At 40.8% G+C, this 24945-nt stretch overlaps 1 protein-coding gene across 2 annotated transcripts in view; it reads left to right on the top strand.

Moving 5' to 3' along the window:
• LOC117441578 (zinc finger protein 271-like) overlaps positions 1-24945 on the top strand; it is a 47420-nt gene that overhangs the window by 17521 nt on the left and 4954 nt on the right. Inside the window, exons 1-3 of one of the 2 annotated variants that reach the window (XM_071202241.1) lie at positions 7455-7924; positions 19182-20548; positions 20992-21846. In XM_071202241.1, the coding sequence (XP_071058342.1) occupies positions 19387-20548; positions 20992-21846 (2017 nt within the window). In that variant the 5' untranslated portion in view covers positions 7455-7924; positions 19182-19386. Of the gene's footprint in view, positions 1-7454; positions 7925-19181; positions 20549-20991; positions 21847-24945 lie in introns of those variants that run through there. The other variant, XM_071202242.1, reaches the window with a different exon arrangement.

A 24945-nucleotide genomic window follows, 5' to 3' on the forward strand; every position in this document is an offset into this window, starting at 1 on the left:
AAAGGATGGCAGAAGACACTACACTACCCAGAATCCCCAGCTATCGTTTGGCCTACACCATGTGCTCTGTTTGACAAACCCCGTTTTTTTCACCATTCATTCCGATGGCTCAAATGTCTCCCTGCAGAAAAAGAAAACATGGCCGAACTTCGTTTTATTCTGGGTGTAAAATGCCTATTTTAAAGTTAGTTTGGCCATTAAAATGCGTTTTGATGTCATTTGATGCGAGAAATATGAGTTGTTATTTCAGATTATGTGTGCAGTGGATGTACATGATCTTTAGTTTGCTAGTTATTACGAAGATTACTTCAGGAAATCGCGACGTTTTCATTGTTACCAAGGTGGTTGCTAGGGACGCTGCTATCGATATTATTTCTGTTATGTTGTGTAACTGTTTAATGGTGTTATCTTTATTGCTACCCCCTTCCCCGTCAATGTATAGTGTTGGTCCACAGCACAAACGTATTAGTTTAACAAAATCCGCATCTAAAGATAGCCTACGTTATTTCCCCCCTGTGCAATTCCAGTCTCACATCTCAGAGCACACCGTCATTAACAAATACCGGAAACAGACCGAAATAATAATAATACCTTATTCCGAGTGTGCTTGCTTTTCTCTTTGAAAGTCATCACATAACGGCATTGTAATACACGGTTCGGCTGCATTACATATTACATATCTGCCGTAGTTCTGTATTTATAGAGCCCTGATGAGAAGACAAACATGAGGAACTGAAAACGTGACGTGGATCATAAATATATCAGCCATTAAACAACATCTTACATTTCTTTTCACACAATGCGTCTCCTTGCAGTATCAACACTAATTCGGCTCACTTTTATATTTGATCCAATTGGTAGATAGGCTGTATTTACACCATAAAGGTGCACAGTTGATATAAAGGGACACCTGGTGGTTAAAGCATGTTATTGAATTTCAATATTTTTATTATTAGATATTAATACGATCCCTATAAAGTATATTCATTACTCGTTATTCTCTACTAATAGTTAATTAAAGACTGTATGTAATGACTATTTTGCACATCCCGTTCAAGATTTCAAGATGTTCTAAGGTTTATTGACATATCATATAGGCCTACACAACTGTGGTGTAGTTCTGCACTGAATGAAAAACTTGGGTCGCAGGTTCCTCAACAGTGCATTACAAGACATCTATCAATATGTGTGCATACCTCCAGCAATGTTAACTATGTTGAAGCACTTATTTTAACTGATATTATACATAATGTATTATACTCTTATAGATGTATGTAGATATTTCATCTCCGGCCTTCTCAGGTATTGAACAATCAATAAATAAAGAACACAGAATTGTTGAATATAAAACACAGAATTTGTGTGATTATACTAAATGATTTACAAATAAACACCACTGCGTATTTAACTGTTACACATGCTGATGTAACGCAAATGTTCCAACTTGGGATCAATAAAGTATATCTTATCTTAAGCTGATCGATGGCTGCTGCCATATCTGCACAATGTGCCTCTGAACCTTGACAAGTGCATGTTTCAGGCTTATCAATTAATGTAATGTAATGTAATCAATTAACAACAGGAGGGGTCACAAACATAAGACCAGCTGTTAAATAAAGCTCTTCTGACCTTAGCTGGCATGTGGGTATATATATTAATACTGCCCATAATGGGCACAAGCAATTTTCACCCATTTATTAATTATATGTTTTAAATGTGAGTGTTTCCTGTCCCCTAAACCTCCAGGGATGTACACAGTTTAATACTGGCAACTTCTTATTATGGGAAATACGAAAACGTCTTTTAAAAACTACAACTCCCAGTAGAGACGTGCCATAGAGAACATGTTGCGAAACAGAATAGCCAGCATGTGTAGTTCTGGGGACAGGGTGGGGGAGGGGGGGACGCGGTGGACCCGTTCAAATCCAGTTTTGGACAGTCTGTCGTGGTTCCATCCCATTTCAAGTGCTGTTCGAGGCTCGGTAACCCTCGGAGCACACTCTCCAATCACAGAGCTTGAGGACTATCACGGGGTTTGTCAAACAGAGCACATGGTGTAGTCCAAACGATAGCTGGGGATTCTGGGTAGTGTAGTCAATCAATCAATCAATCAATGTTTATTTATATAGCCCAATATCACAAATGTTACATTTGTCTCAGTGGTCTTCACAGTGTGTACAGAATATCAGTATGACAATACGACACCCTCTGTCCTTAGACCCTCACATCGTACAAGGAAAAACTTCCAAAGAAAACCCAGTTTAAAGGGAAAAATGGGAGAAACCTCAGGGAGAGCAACAGAGGAGGGATCCCTCTCCCAGGACGGACAGACGTGCAATAGATGCCGTGTGTAAATTGAAAAGATAATACATTTGCAACATAGGTAGTCCAAATGTTTGGAAATGCATGTGTGTATAATAGGAAGATGAATCCACGAGGATATCCATCCAGGACCTATGATCCAGGACCACAGCCACGACTCAAGATCCAGCGCTCGCGATCCAGGACACAGGACCGCAGGATCATCCATGACTCCGGATCCCAGCGTATATAGACACCAAAAAGAAAGACATTTGGGGAAGCTGGGTTAATCGGAACATGAGTGTACACGGGTATAGACAGAGAGAAGGAAGAAGTAAGATGTCCCCCGACAAACTAAGCCTATATCAGCAAAACTAGGGGCTGAATCTAATCAGCCCTAACTATAAGCTTTATCAAAAAGGAAGGTCTTAAGCGCACTCTTAAAAACGGATAGGGTGTCTGCCGCCCGAACACAAACTGGAAGCTGATTCCACAAATGTGGAGCTTGATAAGAAAAGGCTCTGGCTCCCATTGTACTTTTAGAGATTCTAGGAACAACCAACAACCCTGCATTCTTGGAACGCAATGCCCTAGTAGGACAGTAGGGTATAATGAGTTCTTTAAGGTAAGATGGCGCCTGCCCATTAAGGGCTTTGTAGGCGAGAAGAAGAATTTTAAATTCTATCCTGTGTTCTATAGGGAGCCAGTGTAAGGCAGCCAGAACAGGAGTAATGTGGTCCCTTTTCCTAACTCTGGTTAGTACACGAGCCGCAGCATTTTGAATCAGCTGAAGCGACTTGATTGACTTCTTGGTACTCCCTGATAATAAAGAGTTACAATAATCCAGCCTAGAAGTAACAAATGCATGGACTAGTTTCTCTGCATCGTTTTGAGGCAAGATATGCCTGATTTTTGCAATGTTACGTAGATGGAAGTAGGCGGTCCTTGAAATTGATTTTATGTGGGCGTTAAAGGATAAATCCTGATCAAATATAACACCAAGATTCCTTACAGTCTCACTGGAGGCCAAATTAATGCCATCCATAGTTAGTATGTCTTTAGATAATTTGTTTCGTAGATTCTTCGGGCCAAGTACAATAACTTCAGTTTTGGTCGTGTTTAACATCAAAAAGTTTAAGGTCATCCACGTTTTTAAGTCCTTAAGGCAGTCTTGAATTTTATTTAGATGATTAATTTCATCAGGCTTGATTGATAAATATAGTTGAGTATCATCCGCATAACAATGAAAGTTTACAGAATGATTCCTTATAATATTGCCTAACGGAAGCATATATAATGTGAACAAAATAGGTCCGAGCACTGAGCCCTGTGGCACTCCATGGCTAACTTTGGTTTGCGTGGAAGATTCATCGTTAACACGTACAAACTGAGAGCGTTCAGATAGATAGGACCTAAACCAGCCTAAAGCAGTTCCCTGTATGCCAACTAAGTGCTCTAGTCTTTGCAATAGGATATCATGGTCGATAGTATCAAATGCAGCACTGAGATCGAGCAAAACAAGAATAGAGACAAGTCCCTTGTCTGAGGCTATTAGAATATCATTTGTGACTTTAACCAGAGCTGTCTCTGTGCTATGATGTGTTCTAAAGCCAGACTGAAAATCTTCAAATAAATCATTGTTTTTTAAGTAATCACACAGCTGTTTTGCGACCGCTTTCTCAAGAATTTTTGAGAGGAACGGAAGATTAGAAATAGGTCTATAGTTGGCTAAAACCTCTGGATCGAGGTTGTGCTTTTTAAGAAGCGGTTTTATCACTGCTACTTTGAATGATTGTGGAACATAGCCTGATAATAAAGACATATTCATAATATTTAATAAAGAAGTGCTAATTAATGGAAAAACTTCCTTCAACAGCTTAGTTGGAATTGGGTCTAACATACACGTGGATGGTTTAGAAGAGAGAATCATTGAATGTAATTGTTCAAGGTTAATGGCTGAAAAGCATTCTAGTTTACTATCTAGTGTAATATTAGAACTTACGTTTCCGGGAGCTGTTGATAACACTATACTGGTCGAAGGCAAGAGGTCATTAATTTTGTTTCTAAGAGTAACAATTTTATCGTTAAAAAAGCACATAAAATCATTACTACTGAGTGCTAAGGGAATAGAAGGCTCAATCGAGCTGTGGCTCTCTGTCAGCCTGGCTACAGTGCTGAAAAGAAATCTTGCATTATTCTTATTCTCATCTATTAATGAAGAGTAGTAGGCTGCTCTCGCTTTACGCAGTGCTTTCTTATATTCATTGAGAGTAATATGCCAAATTAAACGAGATTCTTCAAGTTTAGTGGAACGCCATATCCTTTCAAGTTGTCTAGACTTTTGCTTTATTTTGCGGGTTTCGGCATTATGCCATGGAGCTAATCTATGTTGTTTTATTTTCTTCTTTTTCAAAGGAGCAACAGAATCTAATTTTTGTAGTGTCTTCATTGCCTTTAAGGGCAGTTGACACAAACGAATGCTGTGCTTCCATGAGCGTCCATAGAAGCACATGGACATCCCGGAAAGCTGAAAATTGACGCTAAGGGCCCCCCCCTTGCGTTGAAAATGGACGATAAGGCCCCCCCCCTTGCGTTGAAAATGGACGCTAAGGCCCCCCCCCTTGCGTTGGAAAAAGCCGGCAGGGGACTTGACATAACGTCAACATAGGCCGACCTGGGAGTGAGGATGTGTTGGTCTAGGATATTAGCGTTACATTTATTAAATTTTTCTGGTGTAATATACACTCTCATTAGCCACTTGTATTGCAGAAGCTTTAGACGCGTATTACCCGTCTGTGTTTGGGCCGCCTTACACTGTTCCAGTGTTAGATCTTCCTGTAAGTCATTTTTCCAGTCATTAAGTCTAGAGTTAGAGGATTCTGAGGAGAACGCCAGCAGGAGATCATAGAGTTCAGATATGATGCCCTTCCCAAAGGGGTTTTTAATTAAAACTTTCTCCAATATAGACAGAGGAGGGGCCAGCATGAGTCGGTCCCGGTTCGCTCCTACAAAGCTCCTGAGTTGCAAATATTTAAAAAAATGTTTACGAGGGATATCGTATTTACTAACAAGTTCCTCAAATGATAAAAACTTCCCATTATCACTTCCAAACATGTCTTTTAACTGTCCCACCCCCTTTTCAGCCCATAGTATAAAACCCCCATCGGCATTCTCTGGCGCAAAAAGAGTATTTCCCCAGATCGGGCTGAACCAGGAGAGAGAAGAACGTTCGTTCATATATGTGTTAACCTCCTGCCAGACACCAATCATATTTGTAACTATAGGGTTAGTTGTAGTTTTTTTAAGGTTTTTAGGGTTGTCAGAATATAGATAAGTGGGAAGTGGGAGCTTTAAGGAGCAAGACTCAACATCCCTCCACGCCGGAGGCCTCTATGTAATAAAACATCAATGTTCTCAGCTGAGCTGCCCAGTAGTACCACATCATGTTGGGGAACCGTAACCCTCCTCCATCATAAGGCAAGTACGATAGAGACAAACGGAGCCTGGGGCGTCTGTTGTTCCAGATACAATTACTAAACATGTTCTTCATTCTAGGAAAAAGATCTGGTGGGGGTGGCAGGGGGATGTTTTGAAATAAATAGAACAGCTTGGGGAGAACATTCATCTTGAGTATATTAATTCTACCCATTAGAGAGATCGGAAGGTTTGACCATCTGTCAACTGATTTGGAAATAGACGCTATAGTCGGATTATAGTTAGAGTTCACATTATCTTCCATTTTGGGAACAATCTGAATACCCAAGTAAGAGAAAGTATTTACTGTTCTAAGATGACCAGCATGTTTGGGTGGGTTAGACCTTTCCTCCGAGTTAAGGAGCATGATGGAGGATTTTGAATTATTTACTTTGTAACCCGATATTTGGCTGAACCCTTTAATCAGATCCATAAGAGCCGGTATAGAGTCCTCCAGATTTCTAAGGAAGAGAATCACGTCATCAGCGTAAAGAGCTATTCGATGGTCAAACCCTCTCACATGAATGCCTGAAATCATTGTGTGCTCTCTCACAGCAACAGCAAATGGTTCAATTGCGATTAAGAAAAGAAGGGGGGATAGAGGACAACCTTGTCTACAGCCCCTACCGATCCTTATCGGCTTTGATATGATATTATTGGTCATTATTTCTGCATACGGGTCGTTGTATAAAAGTTTTACCCAATTACTAAAATTCTCCCCAAAGCCAAAGCGGACAAGAAGTTCAAACAAATAGGACCATTCCACCCTGTCAAAAGCTTTCTCAGCGTCTAATGCCAAGAGAGCTGTATCTGGCGCCCCCTTTGGTCATTTAGAATATTCAAAACCCGTCTCACATTGTGAAATCCCTGACGGCCAACCATGAACCCATTTTGATCCTCTTTTATAATTTCCGGCAGCAGGCCTTCCAGTCTTCTTGCCAAGATCTGACAAAGTATCTTCAAGTCTGAGTTTAGGAGGCTTATACCTTCACCTCTAAAACTACAACACATGTTAATAAAAGCACTGAATAGCAGTCAAGGAGGAACAGGCCTGCGTGTTATTAAGATGAGATAAGAAGTACTTTATTCATCCCAACGAGGGACATGTTTGCGTGGCAGCAGCATAAAAAGACAAGACATTGTAGAGAAATGAAAAGACTAGAAATAAACAATCCAACATCTAAATAATACATGCACTTGTTTTTCTGGATAAACTTGTCCTCAAAATATAAATAAAGTTGTATGAAAAGAGGATTACAAATATAATTTTAAATATCAAATAGTTGGCGACCCCCCCCCCCTCAAATGGCATTTTCCCTGTGTCCTTTCTTCTTGGTGACCAACTTCCATGTGAAACAGCATCATTGTATTTCTTATTTTATTTATTGACTGACTTCATTGCTTTATTTCTATTTCTATAAATATTTAGAGAGATTAAATCAATATATATCCTCCTCTGCTGCCACCTTCAGGATAGCAAGAGTAACATCAGCTCTACTGAACAGCCTCTACCTAAGGTCTGATACAAACACTCTAATCATGAATGTGATGCATCTATTTATCAATAAAGTATCTATTTCTCTTATAACAGCAGGGTGATGCAGAGTGGGGTCGCCTATCCCTTTAAGAGAGAGAGGGAGGCGTGGCGCGTGCATGTGTAGAGCGAGAGTGAGCGAGCATAGTGTGTGTCGAAGAGAGCGGGAGTAGCAGCAGTGATCAGTCTGTCTCCAGTTAGCTGTATAACAAAGTCCTGAGGAAACACAGCGGCCTCCCAAGGAACCGCCTGCCTGTCTGCCTCATTTCAGAGTGGGTTATTGAAGCCGAAGCCTGGTGCTTCAGTCCGGGAAGACTGCAGAGAGTCCTCCCCTGTATTCCTCCACTACGGTCTGGGAGCAGCATCTATCTTCACTGTTGCTGTAACCATGGTAATGTCCCTCTGTGGGACCAATAAAGGACTTCTGATTCTGCGGACAGACAGAAGAGAGGGGGGAGGGGCGGGTTTGAATGCGGCCTTCTTCTTTTCCCGAAGAGTCCTCTTCCTCGGAGCCCACCATATCCCAGGATGCAATACGCGCCGGTGAAGAGAAAACAAACAAAATGTCGGTCCGGTCTCAGAGAGAAAGCAGCACGTGAGGAATAACTGATAAACGTGAGTATCGGGTTTAACTTACTTTAATAACGGATAAATGTGAGTATTGGGTGTTTTGTTCTCGTACTGTATGTACAATCAATACTCCAGACTACGACGTGCTGAAAAAAACAGCTAATAACAATATTAGGTTGGATTAGTTTGCTGGTTAAGAGGGGGTTTGGACACTTTAGCTGGTCAGGATAGCTGGTTTGGTCTCAGTGGTCTAGCTGGTCACCATTAGCTGGTCAGACGGGTATGATCTTGAGTAGAACTTTAACTGGAATTACTTGATGGTTAAGCTGGTCATATATGATGATGAAACACACTCACCCAATTGCAGTAGCTCAATGAACATCTATCACAGGGTCGGCGTCATGGGGGGTCATTCGCGGCCGCGGGCCATGCCCCCCCAAATGAGTCACTGTACCCCCCCAACGCAGGGTGGGCAAGCCTTGCCACTTTGCCGTTTTTTCTTTTTTTAATCATATAAGTGAAAACGTTTCCACTAAAGGTTTTTTGTGTGAAATACATCAGAAATAAAGAATACAAATATAAAACACAGCCTGAGGTGTGCTCACTGCTGCTCTCTGATTGGTGTGTTGCTTGACCAATGACCCCCGACCTTTTTTTTGTTATCATTACGTGGCTGTGTGTTTAGATGAAAGCCCAGTGGCGATCTGTTATACTGATTATACAGTAAAGCCATCGAAAATAATATGATGTACAGTACAAGTACATGGGTATCTGTGTTTCATTCAAGCTCTGTGTGTGTGTGGCATGAGCGCATTTTGTGAGTGCGCGAGCGGTAACGTGGAATGTTGTTGTTAGCATCTGGTTAGCTAGCTATGCTAACGGATATAAAGGGCTGTTTCTACACCAAGGTGGAGGAGAGTCCTCTCCTGTCAGACTGAGAGGATCTTATAACGTCAGCTCAGTGAGGTAAGGACTCTCTCAGTGTTTAGATAGTTCACTTTAGTGTAAGTTATCTCAGTGGGTCTCAAACGGTTTGGTCACCATTTATGTAAGTATTTTCGAGGAATACCTTTATATGATCATTATAGTTATTAAAGAGAGAATACATGAAAAACGGGTATGAAATACTATAGGACAGTAACACAAGAATACAGTTTAAAAGGGGAATGATTAGTAAAATATCCATAAAGAAAAAGTAAATCTGTGTACAGTTCTGTTTCATATGGATGCTGAGAGATGTAGGCGATCCATAGATCTCTTCATTTTGCTCTCAAAGTGCACCAGATTGATGCATTTAACTTCAATATTTTAAAAATAATCTTCCCGGGGGAACATGCCCCCAGACCCTCCTAGAGGAGGTTAGGTCCACTCCCACCTAAAACATGTTCACATGGATAGGATACTAAATACATTTGCACACTTTTCATATGGTGTCCATATCAAATCAAGTTTTATTAATATAGCACATTTTTCAACGATTTTTGGTCGAGCCAAAGTGCTGTACATATAATACAAAATAACCTACAGTAAAGACACTTTACAGCAAATACAACAGCACAGTTTATGCAGAATATCAGTAAGAGAAAACGACACCCTCTGTCCTTATATGTTTCTGTTTTGGTGGTCGTGCCACAACCGTGCATGTATGCACAAGTCATAGGTGCGCTATACAATAGCACTACACCCCTGCAATGTGTGTGAAAGACAATAGACTTTACAACATGTTTTTTTAAATTGAAGTTGCGTTGGTGTTTGTGTGTTGGTTGTTGACGGCAGTGTGTGCCCCCCCTTGGTAAATGATTTCCCCCCCCATTCGATTTGTTCTAGAGCCGACCCTGATCTATCATTTCAGATCAGAGCACCTACCTTACCAGAAAGGTACCAGAATGTATAGAATGTCTGTACATAAATACTCATACATCAAATGATTAGAAGCAGGAAAATAATTTATGACACACAATGAACATTAACACACATTTTCAAAACACCCATTACTTCATATTTGTAAGCAGTTCTTCAATTGTTTCTTTCCGTTTTTCACAAGGTCCTGTATTGTTGTGAAATGTAGTAACCGGCCAACTTCTCCCTCTCGGTCTTCTCCACGTTTTGTGACTTCAGCCATCCTCTGAAGCACTCTTGAAAAGAGAAAGGAAAACAGATTAACTTTTAGCTTTGTGTTATAATTATTTAATATGTGCACTGTGAGATGAAAAAGAAACATTTATCAAATGTAGTTTTGAACATTCACTGTGATTGGGTCTATTATCCACGCAATACACCGTATTTAATTTCATATTCTGTTCTTGTAAATATCATATTATATTACATGTATATAAACATTTCTCCACTACTTTTTATTTTTGTATTTTATTATATATGTTGTATTGTTGGAGGAGCTCAGGTCAGAAGAATTTCATTGACATTTCTACACTGTAGCTGCTGAGCATATGATGATAAAACCCTTGAATCTTGAATCCAACACTTTTTTCAGTGGAAAATCCTAAATTGTAGGATAGTTTGGCCATAATAATGCTTTATGATTACATTTCTAGGGAGAAGTGTATATTTACTTTCAGAATCTACCTCCAGTGGATGTGTAGGATCTACAGTATGATAGATATATTGCTTTACACCTTTTAAATTGAGGGATATACGCTATATTTTATTACCACCAGTATGTACTTTATACATCCACCTCGAGTGTTTGTCTCTGCACCGGAAATAATTTAATTTTATAGTTCAGCCGCATATTATATAAACTATATCAGCGCCACACCTGTGTAACACATGGTGCCTCTTGTCTGAACCAGTTTGTAAGCGATTTGTAATCTATTCTTGTCGACTTGCAGCCTACATACAAAGAGAACTCCACTCTCCTACCACTGCTTACCTCTAAGGAGCCTTGGTAGAACTAGTGTCCGAGTCATGGGGTCCAGAACGGACTAAAGACATGTGGAACAGAGGGCAGGCATGGTTCCGTGTACAGGGAACTTTTTGAACCTTTCTAGAGCGATAAATAAAGAAAACATAGAAGACATTATTAATAATAGTAATGATCGTAACAACAATAATATTAGTATAACTATTTATTAGGGCTGTCAGTCGATTAAAATATTTAATCGCATGATTGTCCATAGTTAATCGCAAAATAATCGCACATTTTTGATCTGTTCTAAATGTACCGTAGAGGAATATTTTTCAAGTTTTTAATACTCTTATCAACATGTGAGTGGACAAATATGCTTTATGCCAATGTTTATTATCATTTGAACAATGACAAATATTCTCATGAATATTAAACACAACAACCTGGAACCTCTCTCATACAATAATACAATATGTGTGTGCTTGTGTGTGTTTTTTTGCGTTAACGCGTTATTAATGCGTTAACTTGACAGCCCTACTATTTATATAGCACTTACACAATTGCAAAGTGATTCTCACAACAAAAATAAAGAAAAAAACAATATCAACAATAGAAAAACAAAAGATAATAGGAATGTTAAGAGACAAAGAAATGCTAAACATTCTGAGAGGCCGACTACAACAGGTAGACTCAATGGCTCTTGATGACATCAATGAGCAGTCCCGATAGATGCTGTGGAATAAAAAGAAATAGAATAGGTCCAGATTTCTTCTATTTTGTGTTGGATGATTTGTTTTATTGATTGCTGATAGATGTGTATATATAGGGTTTATTCAACAGCAGTAAGTTGCTAAATTAACGTACGCTGAACTGTAAAACAACTTGGCACTATTTAGGAAAGGCTCTGATCAGGAGGGTTGACTAGTAGGACAGCAAAGAGGTGGTGTCATGTACAACCATTGGTCGACGTTACACCTGAAAGAAAGATAAGGAAATAAGAGAAGACAGGAGGACAAACATCCTCTTAAGTAAAAGACCAAATCATGTCAAGCTTTAACCTGAGCCTGTTTCTTCAGTCTTTACAATGCACTGTTGGAAATTACATTCCAAAGGCTAAATTCAAACTCAATACCACAAATAACTGGGTACCAAAGTGCTTTACCTGAAAGAACACGTTCCACACGGAGCAGCAACCATCCGGCTGGGCCTTTTGCTGCATATCATCTCCTCCCTCTGCACTGTTTCCAGTAGATCTCTACTGTCCAATAAAACTGAAATTCCCCAAAAAATCATAGTTATAAACATTTTTTTCCTGGATGTCAGGAAGGCCAGGAAGTCCGCAACCAGTCATAGGAGTTCAAATGCAAAGCCTGAACGATGACAAGAGCGAGACTTAGATTTTACAATTATATTTTTAATTCATACCAGAGCAGTGTGTACATAGGGTTAGATCAAACCCTGACAGACTCACACACTTTGGTGATGTCCTCATCTGATAATGTTTCATTTTTTTAGCAGCAAAGTAACATTACTCAAAGTATATGTATGTTTTACATCTCCTCAACAATGGTCTGTATCATTGAGTAGGAAAAAAACTGTCCCCACAAAGTCAGGTAGATTAACACACATTTGTAAGAAAAGTTTACAATGAAGCACAAAAACCCTCTTTGTGTTAAGCTAGCTGCCACAGAACGTACAGCTTAACATGCTAACCTTTGGTAGAGAGCTACAGTTAGCTAACTTCATGTTCAACACCACACCTCTAATGGCATTACATTGACGATTTTAAACAAAACGTAACTCAACTTGTAAGATAACGTTAAGTTAACTTAAAACTTATAACTGCATCACGTTTTTCAGGTGAAACACAAACTGCAGAAAATGTTAGCTGCTAACTGTTGTTAGCTAAGGCAGCTAGCCTCCTAGCAAAAGTAAGGTTAAGTTAACATTAACTTAACGTTGTAAGAAAGCAAAACGAACCTTCGAGAAAGCTTTTACTCTCAGAATTGGTGAAATTGTGTAGTGTTGCTACCCTCCAGAAGGACTTTTAGCGCGTTTCCCAGTAGTCAGAGCTGTCAGAGCGGTGCCTCTCAGAAGAGCAGCCGCTGGGCGGAGTCACAGAAATATTCAACTGATCTTCACTCCTCGACCGTTAGTGCCAGTCAAAACATACCGCTTTGTTTCAACCACTGCCGTGTCCCGCCCTCTCTGTCTGTCTGTGTCTGTTTCAGTTTCGCCAGCAAGACTGCTGCAGACCAGCATAACCAGCTTCACCTGCAGTGGCGGCTCCAGAGTATTTGTGTTGGGTAATCTATGGTAGCGCTAACCCATACAGTGGTGGGGCTCAAGTCAGTATTTGCAATGTAATTACATACCCGCCCCCCTTGGCAGTGAAACGCCACGCGTGAGGTTTAGATTATTTCCCGGTCTCAATCCAAATTGAACTGTATGAAATAAAAAGACACATTTGTCTTGTAGTAAATAAAAAGGACGACCTGGAGCCAATCCTGCAATTTCCCCACAGGGGAAAGAGTTGACATGCTGAAAACCCAACCCCTGCAGGGGGGTCTGGGGGGATTCTCCCCCAGGAGTTTTTTTTAAATACTAACGTAAAATACACATTCTGGTACTCTCTTGAGAAGAAAAATTAATGCCATTTTAGTTTTTTGTTACTCTGTTCTGAAAGCGGAACCTGCTGCTCCTCGAAGAGGGAAGAGGCTGTGAATTACTTTACATAAGGGTGGATAGCCCCCATTGTTCTGTGTGTCGAAATGAAAGACAGCCCACACACCTATCAATCCTCAAACCGGTGGGTCTTATTTCATTACGTGTTGATTTCTATCAACACGTAATGTTGTATCGATGTATATAGAGATGTACTACAGCAAAAGTATTCTCCGGGACTTCCTGCAACAACACCACGCCGTTATCGTGATTCTGATTGGCCAGAAGACATCATCAAAGATGTTCTATTGAGAAGACGATCACTACGTGACAAAAGTTTTCAAAACCGTTTCTAGTCTTCGGTATTTCCAGACAAGTGGCTGAACTCAATCTTACTAACTGCTGTCTGTGCAATTTACTCCACGAGTTGGCGGACTTTATTTTGCTTACTTTAACATCATTTTTCATGGTGGGGCTGAGACATTTCTTGGTATGGCTGTAGCCTACCCCAGCCATACCCTAGCGCCGCCACTGTTCACCAGCATAGACCAGCATGACATCCATTTATATTTTATGTATTCATTTATTCAACAGGGACAGTGCAGTGGGTTGTAAGGAGCAGAAGATTGGGTCAGTGTTGGCAGAGCTGATTCCTCACTAACCATGTTTTGATTTAAATAAAGTGAATGTGGTCTGGTCTCTGATTGGAGGTGGGATTGAGTTCCATTGCTGAGCAGCTTTAACAGAAAATGAAGACTGACTGAAATAACTTTTTCTGAGTGGAATAATGCACTGACGGTCTAAGAGGAGGTGAGGTAAGGCCGTTGACAATCTTGTAAAAAAGGCAAGCATGTGTTTAATAAGGTTTTCCAGCTTAGCAAGTTGTATCTTTTGAGTATTGGGCCGTGATGCGAAAAAACTGATTTTTTTTTTTGTCCAGTATTTTGAGTGTTTGTTTGTACAATGACTCCAGTGGTTTTAATGTTGTTGTACTGGCATGTGACCAGGTAGTTAAACAGTAGGTGACGTGTGAGAGAACCATAGAGTGTGTACATCAGAGATGCCTCAATTGACATGTAATCTCTGGTGAACCTAAAATTCGACAGACTGAATTTGACCCTATTACATATTTTATTAACCTGAGCCTTGAAATTGAGTGTCGACTCCAAGGTACTTGTATTGTGACACCACTTGCAGCCTCTCCCCTGACACAAAAATATCTGGCGCAACACAAGAGGACTTTGTTTTGGTGAAGAAGATGCATACTGTTTTACAAATATTTAGTTGCAAACAGCAGTGTTCCAACCAAGTTGTTACATGAACCATGGTGTTTGTCAGTTCATTAGCCACTTGTGTCATATTGCTTCCATGTACATGTATTACAGTGTCATCTGCATACATTTGGATGTTTGTGTCAGGACATACAGATGGTTAATCATTTATAGAGAGCGAAAATAGAAGGTCAGCAGATTCATGATTTTGAACTCTCACATACTGAGATCGGTTAAACAGATATGATTCTAACCATCTGTTTGTGAAGAAAAGTTAAAACTGGAAAGCTTAGATATGAGTATTTTATGATTAACAGTGTCACAAGCCTTTTTTAGGTCAAGAAACACAGCTCCTACGACACCACCTTTATCCATTTTTGATTTGATTTGTTCTGTGAAAAGACAGTTGGCGGTCTCTGAGTATTTTGAACTAAAGCCAAATTGCATTGGAGGCAGAGAAAATGTACTAGTGTTTAAATGGTCAATGATTTGCTCAGACACAAGTTTCTCAGCAACCTTTGACACTGGAGGAAGGATACGAATTGGCCTGTAGTTACAGGAAGACATGGAGTCTCCACTTTTAAATATTGGGGTAACTATAGCAGGCTTCCAAACACTTGGAAACATTCCCTGACTGAAGGGGAGGTTAATCATTTTGGCAATAGGATTAGAAAGTGTTGTGCTGAGATCTTTTAGCATAACCATGTCCATGCCAAGTATATCCTTTGTTCTCGATGCTTTAAGTGATCCAATCACTTTTATAACTTCAGATTCAGTGATATTGCTTATGCTGAAAGCCGGCTCAATTGTATTAACATAACAAAAATGTGTGCAGTCAGGTGAGAAACACTGCAATGGTTGCAACAGAATCGATGAAGTAGTGGTTTAAAACTTCAGCTATGTCAGCTGCATGACTTTAAGTTCAAGCTGTTTTCTTTCCTTACATTTATTTCCAGTGAATAGTTTGAACTGTTTCCAGATCATTTTAGAATGACCCCCTGCCTTGTCTATTATAGTCAAGAAGAAGTCTGCCTTAGCCTTCCGTAATTTCTTAATGACTTTGTTCCTCAGCATAGCAAAGTGATGCCTGTCATGTCTTAGTTTAGTTTTGATTGATTTTTTTTAGGACTAGATCATGTTCTTTCATCAGTTTTAAAATATCGTTATTTATTTTAAGGGACAGTTATTTTCTTATTTTTCTGCTTGAATTTGCAATTGAAATCTCTGATAGTGTTCTCTAATATTTTTGAGAAAATGTTACTGTCGCATTTATAAAGGTCTCATATTTGTTTTTGGGAATTCCAAAAGAATCATTTTTCTTGAATGAAGGGCTAAATCGCCTCTTGGTTAGGTTCCTGGCGATTAGAATCATATTGTGGTCAGAGAGACCAGTTAACATATTAAAAGATTTAAAAATTCTCTCTGGTTTGTTACTAAAAATTAGATCAATTTGTGTCCTTGTGGAATTAGTGATTCTTGTAGGTCCATTGATCAGTTGCACAAGGTCAAAGTTATCGGTTATCTGTTTAAGATTCTTTCTAATAGATTTATCCTCCCAGTTGATGATAAAATCGCCCATTATAATAACTTCTTTGTTAAAATTACATTCTCTTAATAATTTCCTAAAATTAAAAAATCAAAGAAGCCTGTCTTCCCTTGGTCTCCAGGAGAAAACGGCACTGTATATCACCACGCTTTCATATAGTATAGTGTGTAAAATAGATCGCTGCAGTGAACACGACTTTATGTATTTGTTTATGGTTTATTTGTTATGGAGAGATGCAGTATGCATAGAAGTTCAAAGAAGAAGCAACCCCTATATTGTTTATTTCGTTTCATTTCGGCACCATGGCGGAGGCAAATATAGAGTTCATGTGCGGAGATTATAATGTCCAGTTTACTCAAGTATGTATTTTTTTATGATGTTTAGTTGACAAAATTGTCACTGTGCTACATTTTCCTGCACTCAAGCATACATCTGAACTCGGGGTGCAACAACTAATCGACTTAATCGATTAAAATCGACGACCAAATTAGTTGCCAACTAATTCAGTCGTCGATTCGTTGGTGACGTCATCACGTGTGTTTTACACGCCGTTAAGCTCCAACGTTATCGGTCTTTTTATTGGTAGGCTACTGGAGACTAGGGCTGTGCATCTTCACTGGTCTCACGATTCGATTACGATTATCCTGTCTTCGATTCAATTCGATATCCCGATGCATCACGATTCATACCAATGCGTTGCATCCTCAATTTTCTATATTACTACACATGGCTTATTTTTCATCAATGCATACATGCAGTAAATACATATGAACTCTCTTTTTATTATTTAGAAAGTGCTTCAGGAATCAATAACATCAATGTCTTGACATTAATTTATAAATCAAAATAAATGAATTGTATAGGTCTAGCCTCCCTATATCTGTGTGTGAAGTTGTTCCATCCTCAAAAACAAAAAACTAATGCTTCTGCAGTCTAGCTGCAGCTTCTAGCAACAGTCTTCTGTTAAAAAAAGGACACTGAATGTCCTGAATGAGGCATCACACACAGGACTTGAGTCTGAACACAGCAGACAACAGGAGTATTTACAATAGCATATACAAACAAAAATACTGCATGTGGGTGCACACTCACATTCTCTGTCTTACTGTTACATAAATCCCATGAATGTATGAGATTAAATTAGCTTCATTATATCTCAGTGATTAAGTGAATAATAAAGTTTCTATCGGGTCACTATCAGCCTGTCACTCATTATTTTCAGGGAGGGGGCGGGGTTTGGAGGGACGGAGACGGTGATCGCGGAAGCTTTTTTCCTCCTGCCTTCACAAACTTTACACATGTATCGTCTGAAAATTGCTAGAGGACATTCATACTTTGCAATCCAAGACTTAATTAAATCCACCAAAAACCTGACATGATTGTAATGCGGAAGCACTATTTAGACCCCCCGGGCCAGCATAACGTACTTTCCACTTGCCCGCTCGGGCCACTAAAAATATTGCTGTATGGGTAAAATGCCCCCGGAGGGCCAGTGGCATTTTACCTTTAATGTCTACCCCTGTTACATACTCAATACTGTGGTCAATCCCCACAGGAGCAATTTGGGGTGAAGTGTCTTGCCCATTTATTACTCAAACAAGACCCTCCAGAAAAACGCGATTCTGCGATTGCAGAATTTACCGCATAATCAGCAAAATGGCGCAGATTTTTAAAAGGCCGCATATTTATCAAAAGGCCGCATAATCTCCGCATTTTTCCACACAAAGTTGAGAAAAAAAAAAGTTAACTCCTCTTGACGTGAAGTGGTGATGATGTTGACGCGACGTCATCAGCTCGCGCATCACAGAAGGTAAACAACACCGTAGAGTGAACGTGTGGAGCTCACACGAGAGAGAAAACACCAAGATGAAAAAATCTAATCCATCTCATTTACCGACGAACATTTCTGCTAAAGACCGGGCAAAGCAGTACCCCGATGTCCTGCACGAACGTGGGGGGAAACTATTCTGCACCCCGTGCAACTGTGTGTTGGAGCATAAGAGAACATCGACGGTGACGACCCACTTTGATTCATTCAAACATTCGAAAATGCTTTCTGCTGCTGCGGACAAGAAAGCCAAACAACTCACGTTCACCGAGGCATCGACCTCCAAAACCCTTTCGAGGGCTACAAGAAACGAGGTGAGACGCCTACGAGACTGAAGCTGGTCAGATAACGAACGAGTAAATGAAAACAGAATGGTGTGTGTGTGTGTGTGTGTGTGTGTGTGTGTGTGTGTGTGTGTGTGTGTGTGTGTGTGTGTGTGTGTGTGTGTGTGTGTGTGTGTGTGTGTGTGTGTGTGTGTGTGTGTGTGTGTGTGTGTGTGTGTGTGTGTGTGTGTGTGTGTGTGTACAAACAATAAATACACATTGAATGTGTTTAATTGAATAGTAAAGAGGTTTAACGTTAGTGGCAGGTTGTGTGTGTGTGAGAGAGAATAAATAAATAAGACAGCCCAATATTTATTTTTTTCGCAACTTTCCGCACATTTGGCAACTCCCCGCAATTTCACCGCATAAAATCACATAAAACCCAGCATGTTTGATCGCATAATCAAGGATTTTAGCCCGCATAATCAAGGATTTTTGCCCGCGTTTTTCTGGAGGGTCTATCAAACCTACATGTAGCAACTCATATCTGCAAACAGAAAAGTAGAAACTTCGCCCCACGCTCTCCCTTTGCAAACTAAGCACTGTTACTATGTTTTAGATCAGCTACAGTACTAACTCACCTGTTGTCCTGAAGCTCTCCAGAGCATCTGGACAAAAGGTGTAATTGACAGACAATCGAGCCAACAGAAACACACAGTGGGCGGGACTTAGAAAAACAATAGGCAAGCATTTAAAGTAAGGAATGGATAAGAGCTGCAAAGTTAATGAAGTGTTCATCGTGGTAAGATTTTAAATTCAAATATTCTACAGTTTCTCTGAATATGTGTTTCCTGTTTCCTGCAGATGTCCAGCAGCTGGTGGTGGTTGAAGAAGAGGTTCCCCCTGAGCAGCAGGAGTGGAGCTCCAGTCTGGACCAAGAGGACCCAGAGCCCCCCCCCACACATTAAAGAGGAGCAGGAGGAACGCTGGATCAGTCAGGAGGGAGAGCAGCTTCAAGGGCTGGAGGAGGCTGATATCACATTCACTCCTGTCCCTGTGAAGAGTGAAGATGATGAAGAGAAACCTCAGTCCTCTCAGCTTAATCAAAGACAAAACTGAACACCTGGAAACAGAAGCTGATGGAGAGGACTGTGGAGGACCAGAACCAGCCAGGAACTCAGATCCAGAGAGACATTTACAACCAGAGACTGAGGACGACACTGAAGAGTCTTCTGAACCTGACACCGAAGAGTCTTCTGAACCTGACACTGAAGACAGTGAAGATTCGAAGGAACCCAGAGAACCTGTGTCAGCTCCAAAGTCTGCGAAAAATAAACAAGACCCTGTCAGTGATTCAAGACATAGTGCTAGAGAGAAACGCTTTAGATGCTCTCAGTGCGGGAAAGAAAATTGCAGCAAGATACATCTGAATAGACCCATGAGCACCCACACTAGAGGGAAACCATTCAGCTGCTCAGTTTGTAACAATTCTTTTACACAAAAATCAAGTTTACAGACACACATGAAAATCCACACTGGTGAGAAACCATTCAGCTGCTCAGTCTGTGACAATTATTTTACACAGAAAGGAAATTTACAGACACACATGAGAATCCACACAGGAGAGAAACCATTCAGCTGCTCAATCTGTGAGAAGTCTATAACACATAAAGGAGAATTAAAGAGACACATGAGAACACACACAGGAGGGAAAACATTCAGCTGCTCAGTTTGCAACAATTATTTTACACAGAAATCAAGTTTACAGACACACATGAAAATCCACACAGGTGAGAAACCATTCAGCTGCTCAGTTTGTAACAATTGTTTTAGACAGAAAGTAGCTTTAAATAGACACATGAGAATCCACACAGGAGAGAAACCATTCAGCTGCTCAGTCTGTGAGAAGTCTATAACGCATGAAGGAGATTTAAAGAGACACATGAGAATCCACACAGGAGAGAAACCATTCCATTGTAGTATTTGTGATAAAAGATTTATCCGGGGTAATCTGGTCAAAACCCATAAGTGTGTTGGTCGTCAGTCCTCACAGCTTCATCAAACTGAGGAGAACAGAGAGGCAGAGCCTCCAGCCAGCAGCTCAGCTGAACACATGGAAACAGAAGCTGATGGAGAGGACTGTGGAGGACCAGAACCAGCCAGGAACTCAGATCCAGAGAGACATTTACAACCAGAGACCGAGGACAACGACAAGGATGACATATTCAAAAGTAAGAAAGGACTTGGTCTAATAGAGCCCTGTTCATTTCAGTGTTTTATTTTATTACATACACCTCAGAAAAAATTCAGAGGGCCGGACCTCGTTGAGTGTAATGGGGGGTAAGGCAATGACTGCACTTCATTTGACTGACAGCTCTAGTTACTCTTCTAAATCATTCATATCTCTATTTAGAGCTGCCTTAAAAACACTAAAGGCAATCCGAGTCCCAAGCTGTATCCACATGTGACTTTAGGGGTACCAAACCACTCACATTATAATTACACTTATCTTTCTCTGCGATAGTTGTTGGTGCATAAATGCAAAGAGATACTAACCATAGGTATTTATGATATTAATTAGGAATATAAAAATAAGGGGTTCAAAACGGGGCTTTGAGCGATGACGCAACAGCTATTCTCTAACGTCTCTGTGTATGTTTCCTGTTTCCTGCAGACGTCCAGCAGCTGGTGGTGGTTAAAGAAGAGGTTCCCCCTGAGCAGCAGAAGTGGAGCTCCAGTCTGGACCAGGAGGACCCAGAGCCCCCCCCACACATTAAAGAGGAGCAGGAGGAACTCTGGATCAGTCAGGAGGGAGAGCAGCTTCAATGGCTGGAGGAGGCTGATATCATCAAGTCCACATTCACTCCTGTCCCTGTGAAGAGTGAAGATGATGAAGAGAAACCTCAGTCCTCTCAGCTTCATCAAAGACAAACTGAACACCTGGAAACAGAAGCTGGTGGAGAGGACTGTGGAGGACCAGAACCAGCAAGGAGCTCAGATCCAGAGAGACATTTACAACCAGAGACTGAGGACAACCCTGGAGACTCTTCTGAACCTGACACTGAAGACAGTGCTGATTGGAAGGAGACCAGAGAACCAGTTTCAAACTCTCAGATAAATAAACAAGACTCTGTCAGTGATTCAAGACGTAATTCAGGAGAGAAACAATTCAGCTGCTCAATTTGTAAGAAATATTTTGCAGTGAGAGGAAGTTTAAAGGACCACTTTAGAATCCACACAGGAGAGAAACCATTCAGCTGCAGTGTTTGTGACAAAAGTTTCACCTGGAGGCATCAGGTCAAAAGCCATAAGTGTGTTGGTCGTCAGTCCTCACAGCTTCATCAAACTCAAAGTGAGGAGATCAGAGAGGCAGAGCCTCCAGCCAGCAGCTCAGCTGAACACATGGAAACAGAAGCTGATGGAGAGGACTGTGGAGGACCAGAACCAGCCAGGAACTCAGATCCAGAGAGACATTTACAACCAGAGACCGAGGACAACGAGAAGGATGACATATTCTGTTCATTTTCAGGTTGGTATTAGTATATTGTCTTCACTGGGACATGTCTCCATGCTTTAATGTTGAAAAAGGTCTTTATTTTTGTCATTCTGCCTCTTTTCACCTTCTGTCTGAAACCAGAGCCCAGTCTGCTCTGAATGGTTAGCTGGCTGGCTCTGTTGTGATTGGTCGACCACGGGGCAGGACATATCAATCAGGATACTTTTCAGAGGGGAAATGTACGTTGTTACAACAGAAAAGAGCCAAAGGCCGCTTAATGTTACGTAGAAGCTTGCATACAAAAGTATTAAAGTTATAAAATAAATAATATAAGAAAAGAAACGACAACAAAAAGTGACACAATTTACAAAATACACGTCCTGTAACAGTTCTGAGGATTTAGCAGCAAGGTGTATATTGCACAGTTTGCACATAGTCTAGACCCTCCAGAAAAACACGGGCAAAAATCCAGGGTTTTATGTGATTTTATGCGGTGAAATTGCGGGAAGTTGCTAAATATGCGGGAAAAAATAAATATTGGGATGTCTTATTTATTTATTCTCTCTCACACACAACCTGCCACTAACGTTAAACCCCTTTACTATACAATTAAACACATTCAATGTGTATTTATTGTAAAAGCAATTGGGCTATTTTAATCACACACACACACACACACTTCTCCGCATCATTCTGTTTTCATTTACTTGTTCGTTATCTGACCAGCTTCAATCTTGTAGGCTACTCACCTCGTTTCTTGTAGCCCTCGAAAGGGTTTTGGAGGTCGATGCCTCGGTGACCGTGAGTTGTTTGGCTTTCTTGTCTGCAGCAGCAGAAAGCATTTTCAAATGTTTGAATGAATCAAAGTGGGTCGTCACCGTCGATGTTCTCTTATGCTCCAACACACAGTTGCACGGGGTGCAGAATAGTTTCCCCCCACTTTCATGGAAGACATACTGCTTTGCCCGTTCTTTAGCAGAAATGTTCGTCGGTAAATGAGATGGATTCGATTTTTTCATCTTGGTGTTTTCTCTCTCTCATGTGAGCTCCACACGTTCACTCTACGGTGTTGTTTACCTTCTGTGATGCGCGAGCTGATGACGTCGCGTCATCATCATCATCATCATCACTACTTCACGTCAAGACGAGTTAATTTTTTTTCTCAACTTTGTGTGGAAAAATGCAGGGATTATGCTACCTTTTGATAAATATGCAGCCTTTTAAAAATCTGCTCCATTTTGCTGATTATGCGGTAAATTCTGCGATCGCAGAATCGCGTTTTTCTGGAGAGTCTGATCGCTGCAGGAAGGACGGACCTGCGGTATCTCTCCGTGAGACAGCGGGGGTGCAGCAGCCTGCCTTAAGGAGCAGCACAGTGCAGACAGGGTAAACAAGGTCCTCCCCAGAACATTGAATGTTGGATTTCATTTACTGATCCTGAAGACACCCGCTACACGGGGCGGAGTCCCCCCTTCAGCAGCAGCTCATCACAGAGGAGAGGAGACGCCCCCCCCTCCGAATGACTTTAAAGTTACGGAAGAGTGACAATTTTAATCCTTTGAAAAAAATGCCTTGACCTCAGATTTTGTCCTTCAGATTTAAAAACAATGATGTTAGGGCTAACTTCTCCATGCAGAGCTAGTGAAGATGAGGAGCCTCAGACTCATCCCTCCATTCAGAGCTAGTGAAGATGAGGAGCCTCGGACTCATCCCTCCATGCAGAGCTAGTGAAGATGAGGAGCCTCAGACTCATCCCTCCATGCAGAGCTAGTGAAGATGAGGAGCCTCAGACTCATCCCTCCATTCAGAGCTAGTGAAGATGAGGAGCCTCAGACTCATCCCTCCATGCAGAGCTAGTGAAGATGAGGAGCCTCAGACTCATCCCTCCATTCAGAGCTAGTGAAGATGAGGAGCCTCGGACTCATCCCTCCATGCAGAGCTAGTGAAGATGAGGAGCCTCGTACTCATCCCTCCATGCAGAGCTAGTGAAGATAAAGAGCCTCGGACTCATCCCTCCATTCAGAGCTAGTGAAGATGAGGAGCCTCGGACTCATCCCTCCTCGGCACAGCACTAAGCGCCTCGGACAATCTTTTGTGACGGTAGCCATCAGGCTGCACAACCAAGGGTTAACAATGTAACCCATTATACATAACCTGCATCTTCATCAATATCTCAACTCTTTGATATTCATTTGTAACCCTCTGTGTTTTATTTGGGATGCAACGATACCGATCCCATTAACGGGTATCAGGCCGATACTGTCCTCATGTACTCGTACTCCTAACATTGCATCCCTAACTTTTGGTGAAATCAAAATGTCTTCCTCGTAGGTCTTCCGATATATTTTGTTTTGCGAGGCATGGTTCACATCAGAAGTTAAAACGTGTGAATAGCTAGTGTAGTGGCCAATTGTCCAAAGAAATCCATGTTCAAAGGCCACTTAGTCTAGGAGGCGAGCTCGAGTATTGACTCGCGTATATTCAAAAACTCAGATACCTTGCTCGTTCCATTCTGGTGCTTTATTGAGAGGTTCAATAGATCAGCTGGCGGCCCACTGCCGACGTGCAACATTTGCACGGTATTTAAACAAATAAGATCCATTGGTCATACGGATGTGTGCGGTCAAAAACTTTTTCCAACTGCCTCTCTAGACTTCCTGCTGTGTCATGCAGGCAGCGTCATTTATACCTGAGCATGCCCCTACTATTGCTTTGTATAAATAATAACAACACATAAACTAGAGCTGTCCATAAGCAAGATGACACGTTACAAAAACAGTATAATAATAATTCATAGTTAATCAGCTCATTTAAGTTAAATTAAAGAATATTCAATTGGCTCACAAAACCATAATTAATTACCAAAATAAATGTGCCTAAATGGCTCTTACAATTCCGGCCCCTAATTATAAGGCGGGAAGACTTATAATTAATGATAATAACAAGAGTCATTTCCAAACAAATATATGGCTAATAATAGCTCAATTATACTCCTAACAAACAACGTTTGCATTTACTTTTGGGGAAGGAATTCACCTACACCCCTTGACATAGGTTTTCAATAAACAAACTAAATATATAAAAAAATGTACATAAAATACGTATATATATATTTAAAGGCAAAATCAAGTG

This window comes from Pseudochaenichthys georgianus, unplaced genomic scaffold, assembly GCF_902827115.2.
Source record: "Pseudochaenichthys georgianus unplaced genomic scaffold, fPseGeo1.2 scaffold_180_arrow_ctg1, whole genome shotgun sequence".
In the NCBI taxonomy this organism is placed as follows: Eukaryota; Metazoa; Chordata; class Actinopteri; order Perciformes; family Channichthyidae; genus Pseudochaenichthys; species Pseudochaenichthys georgianus.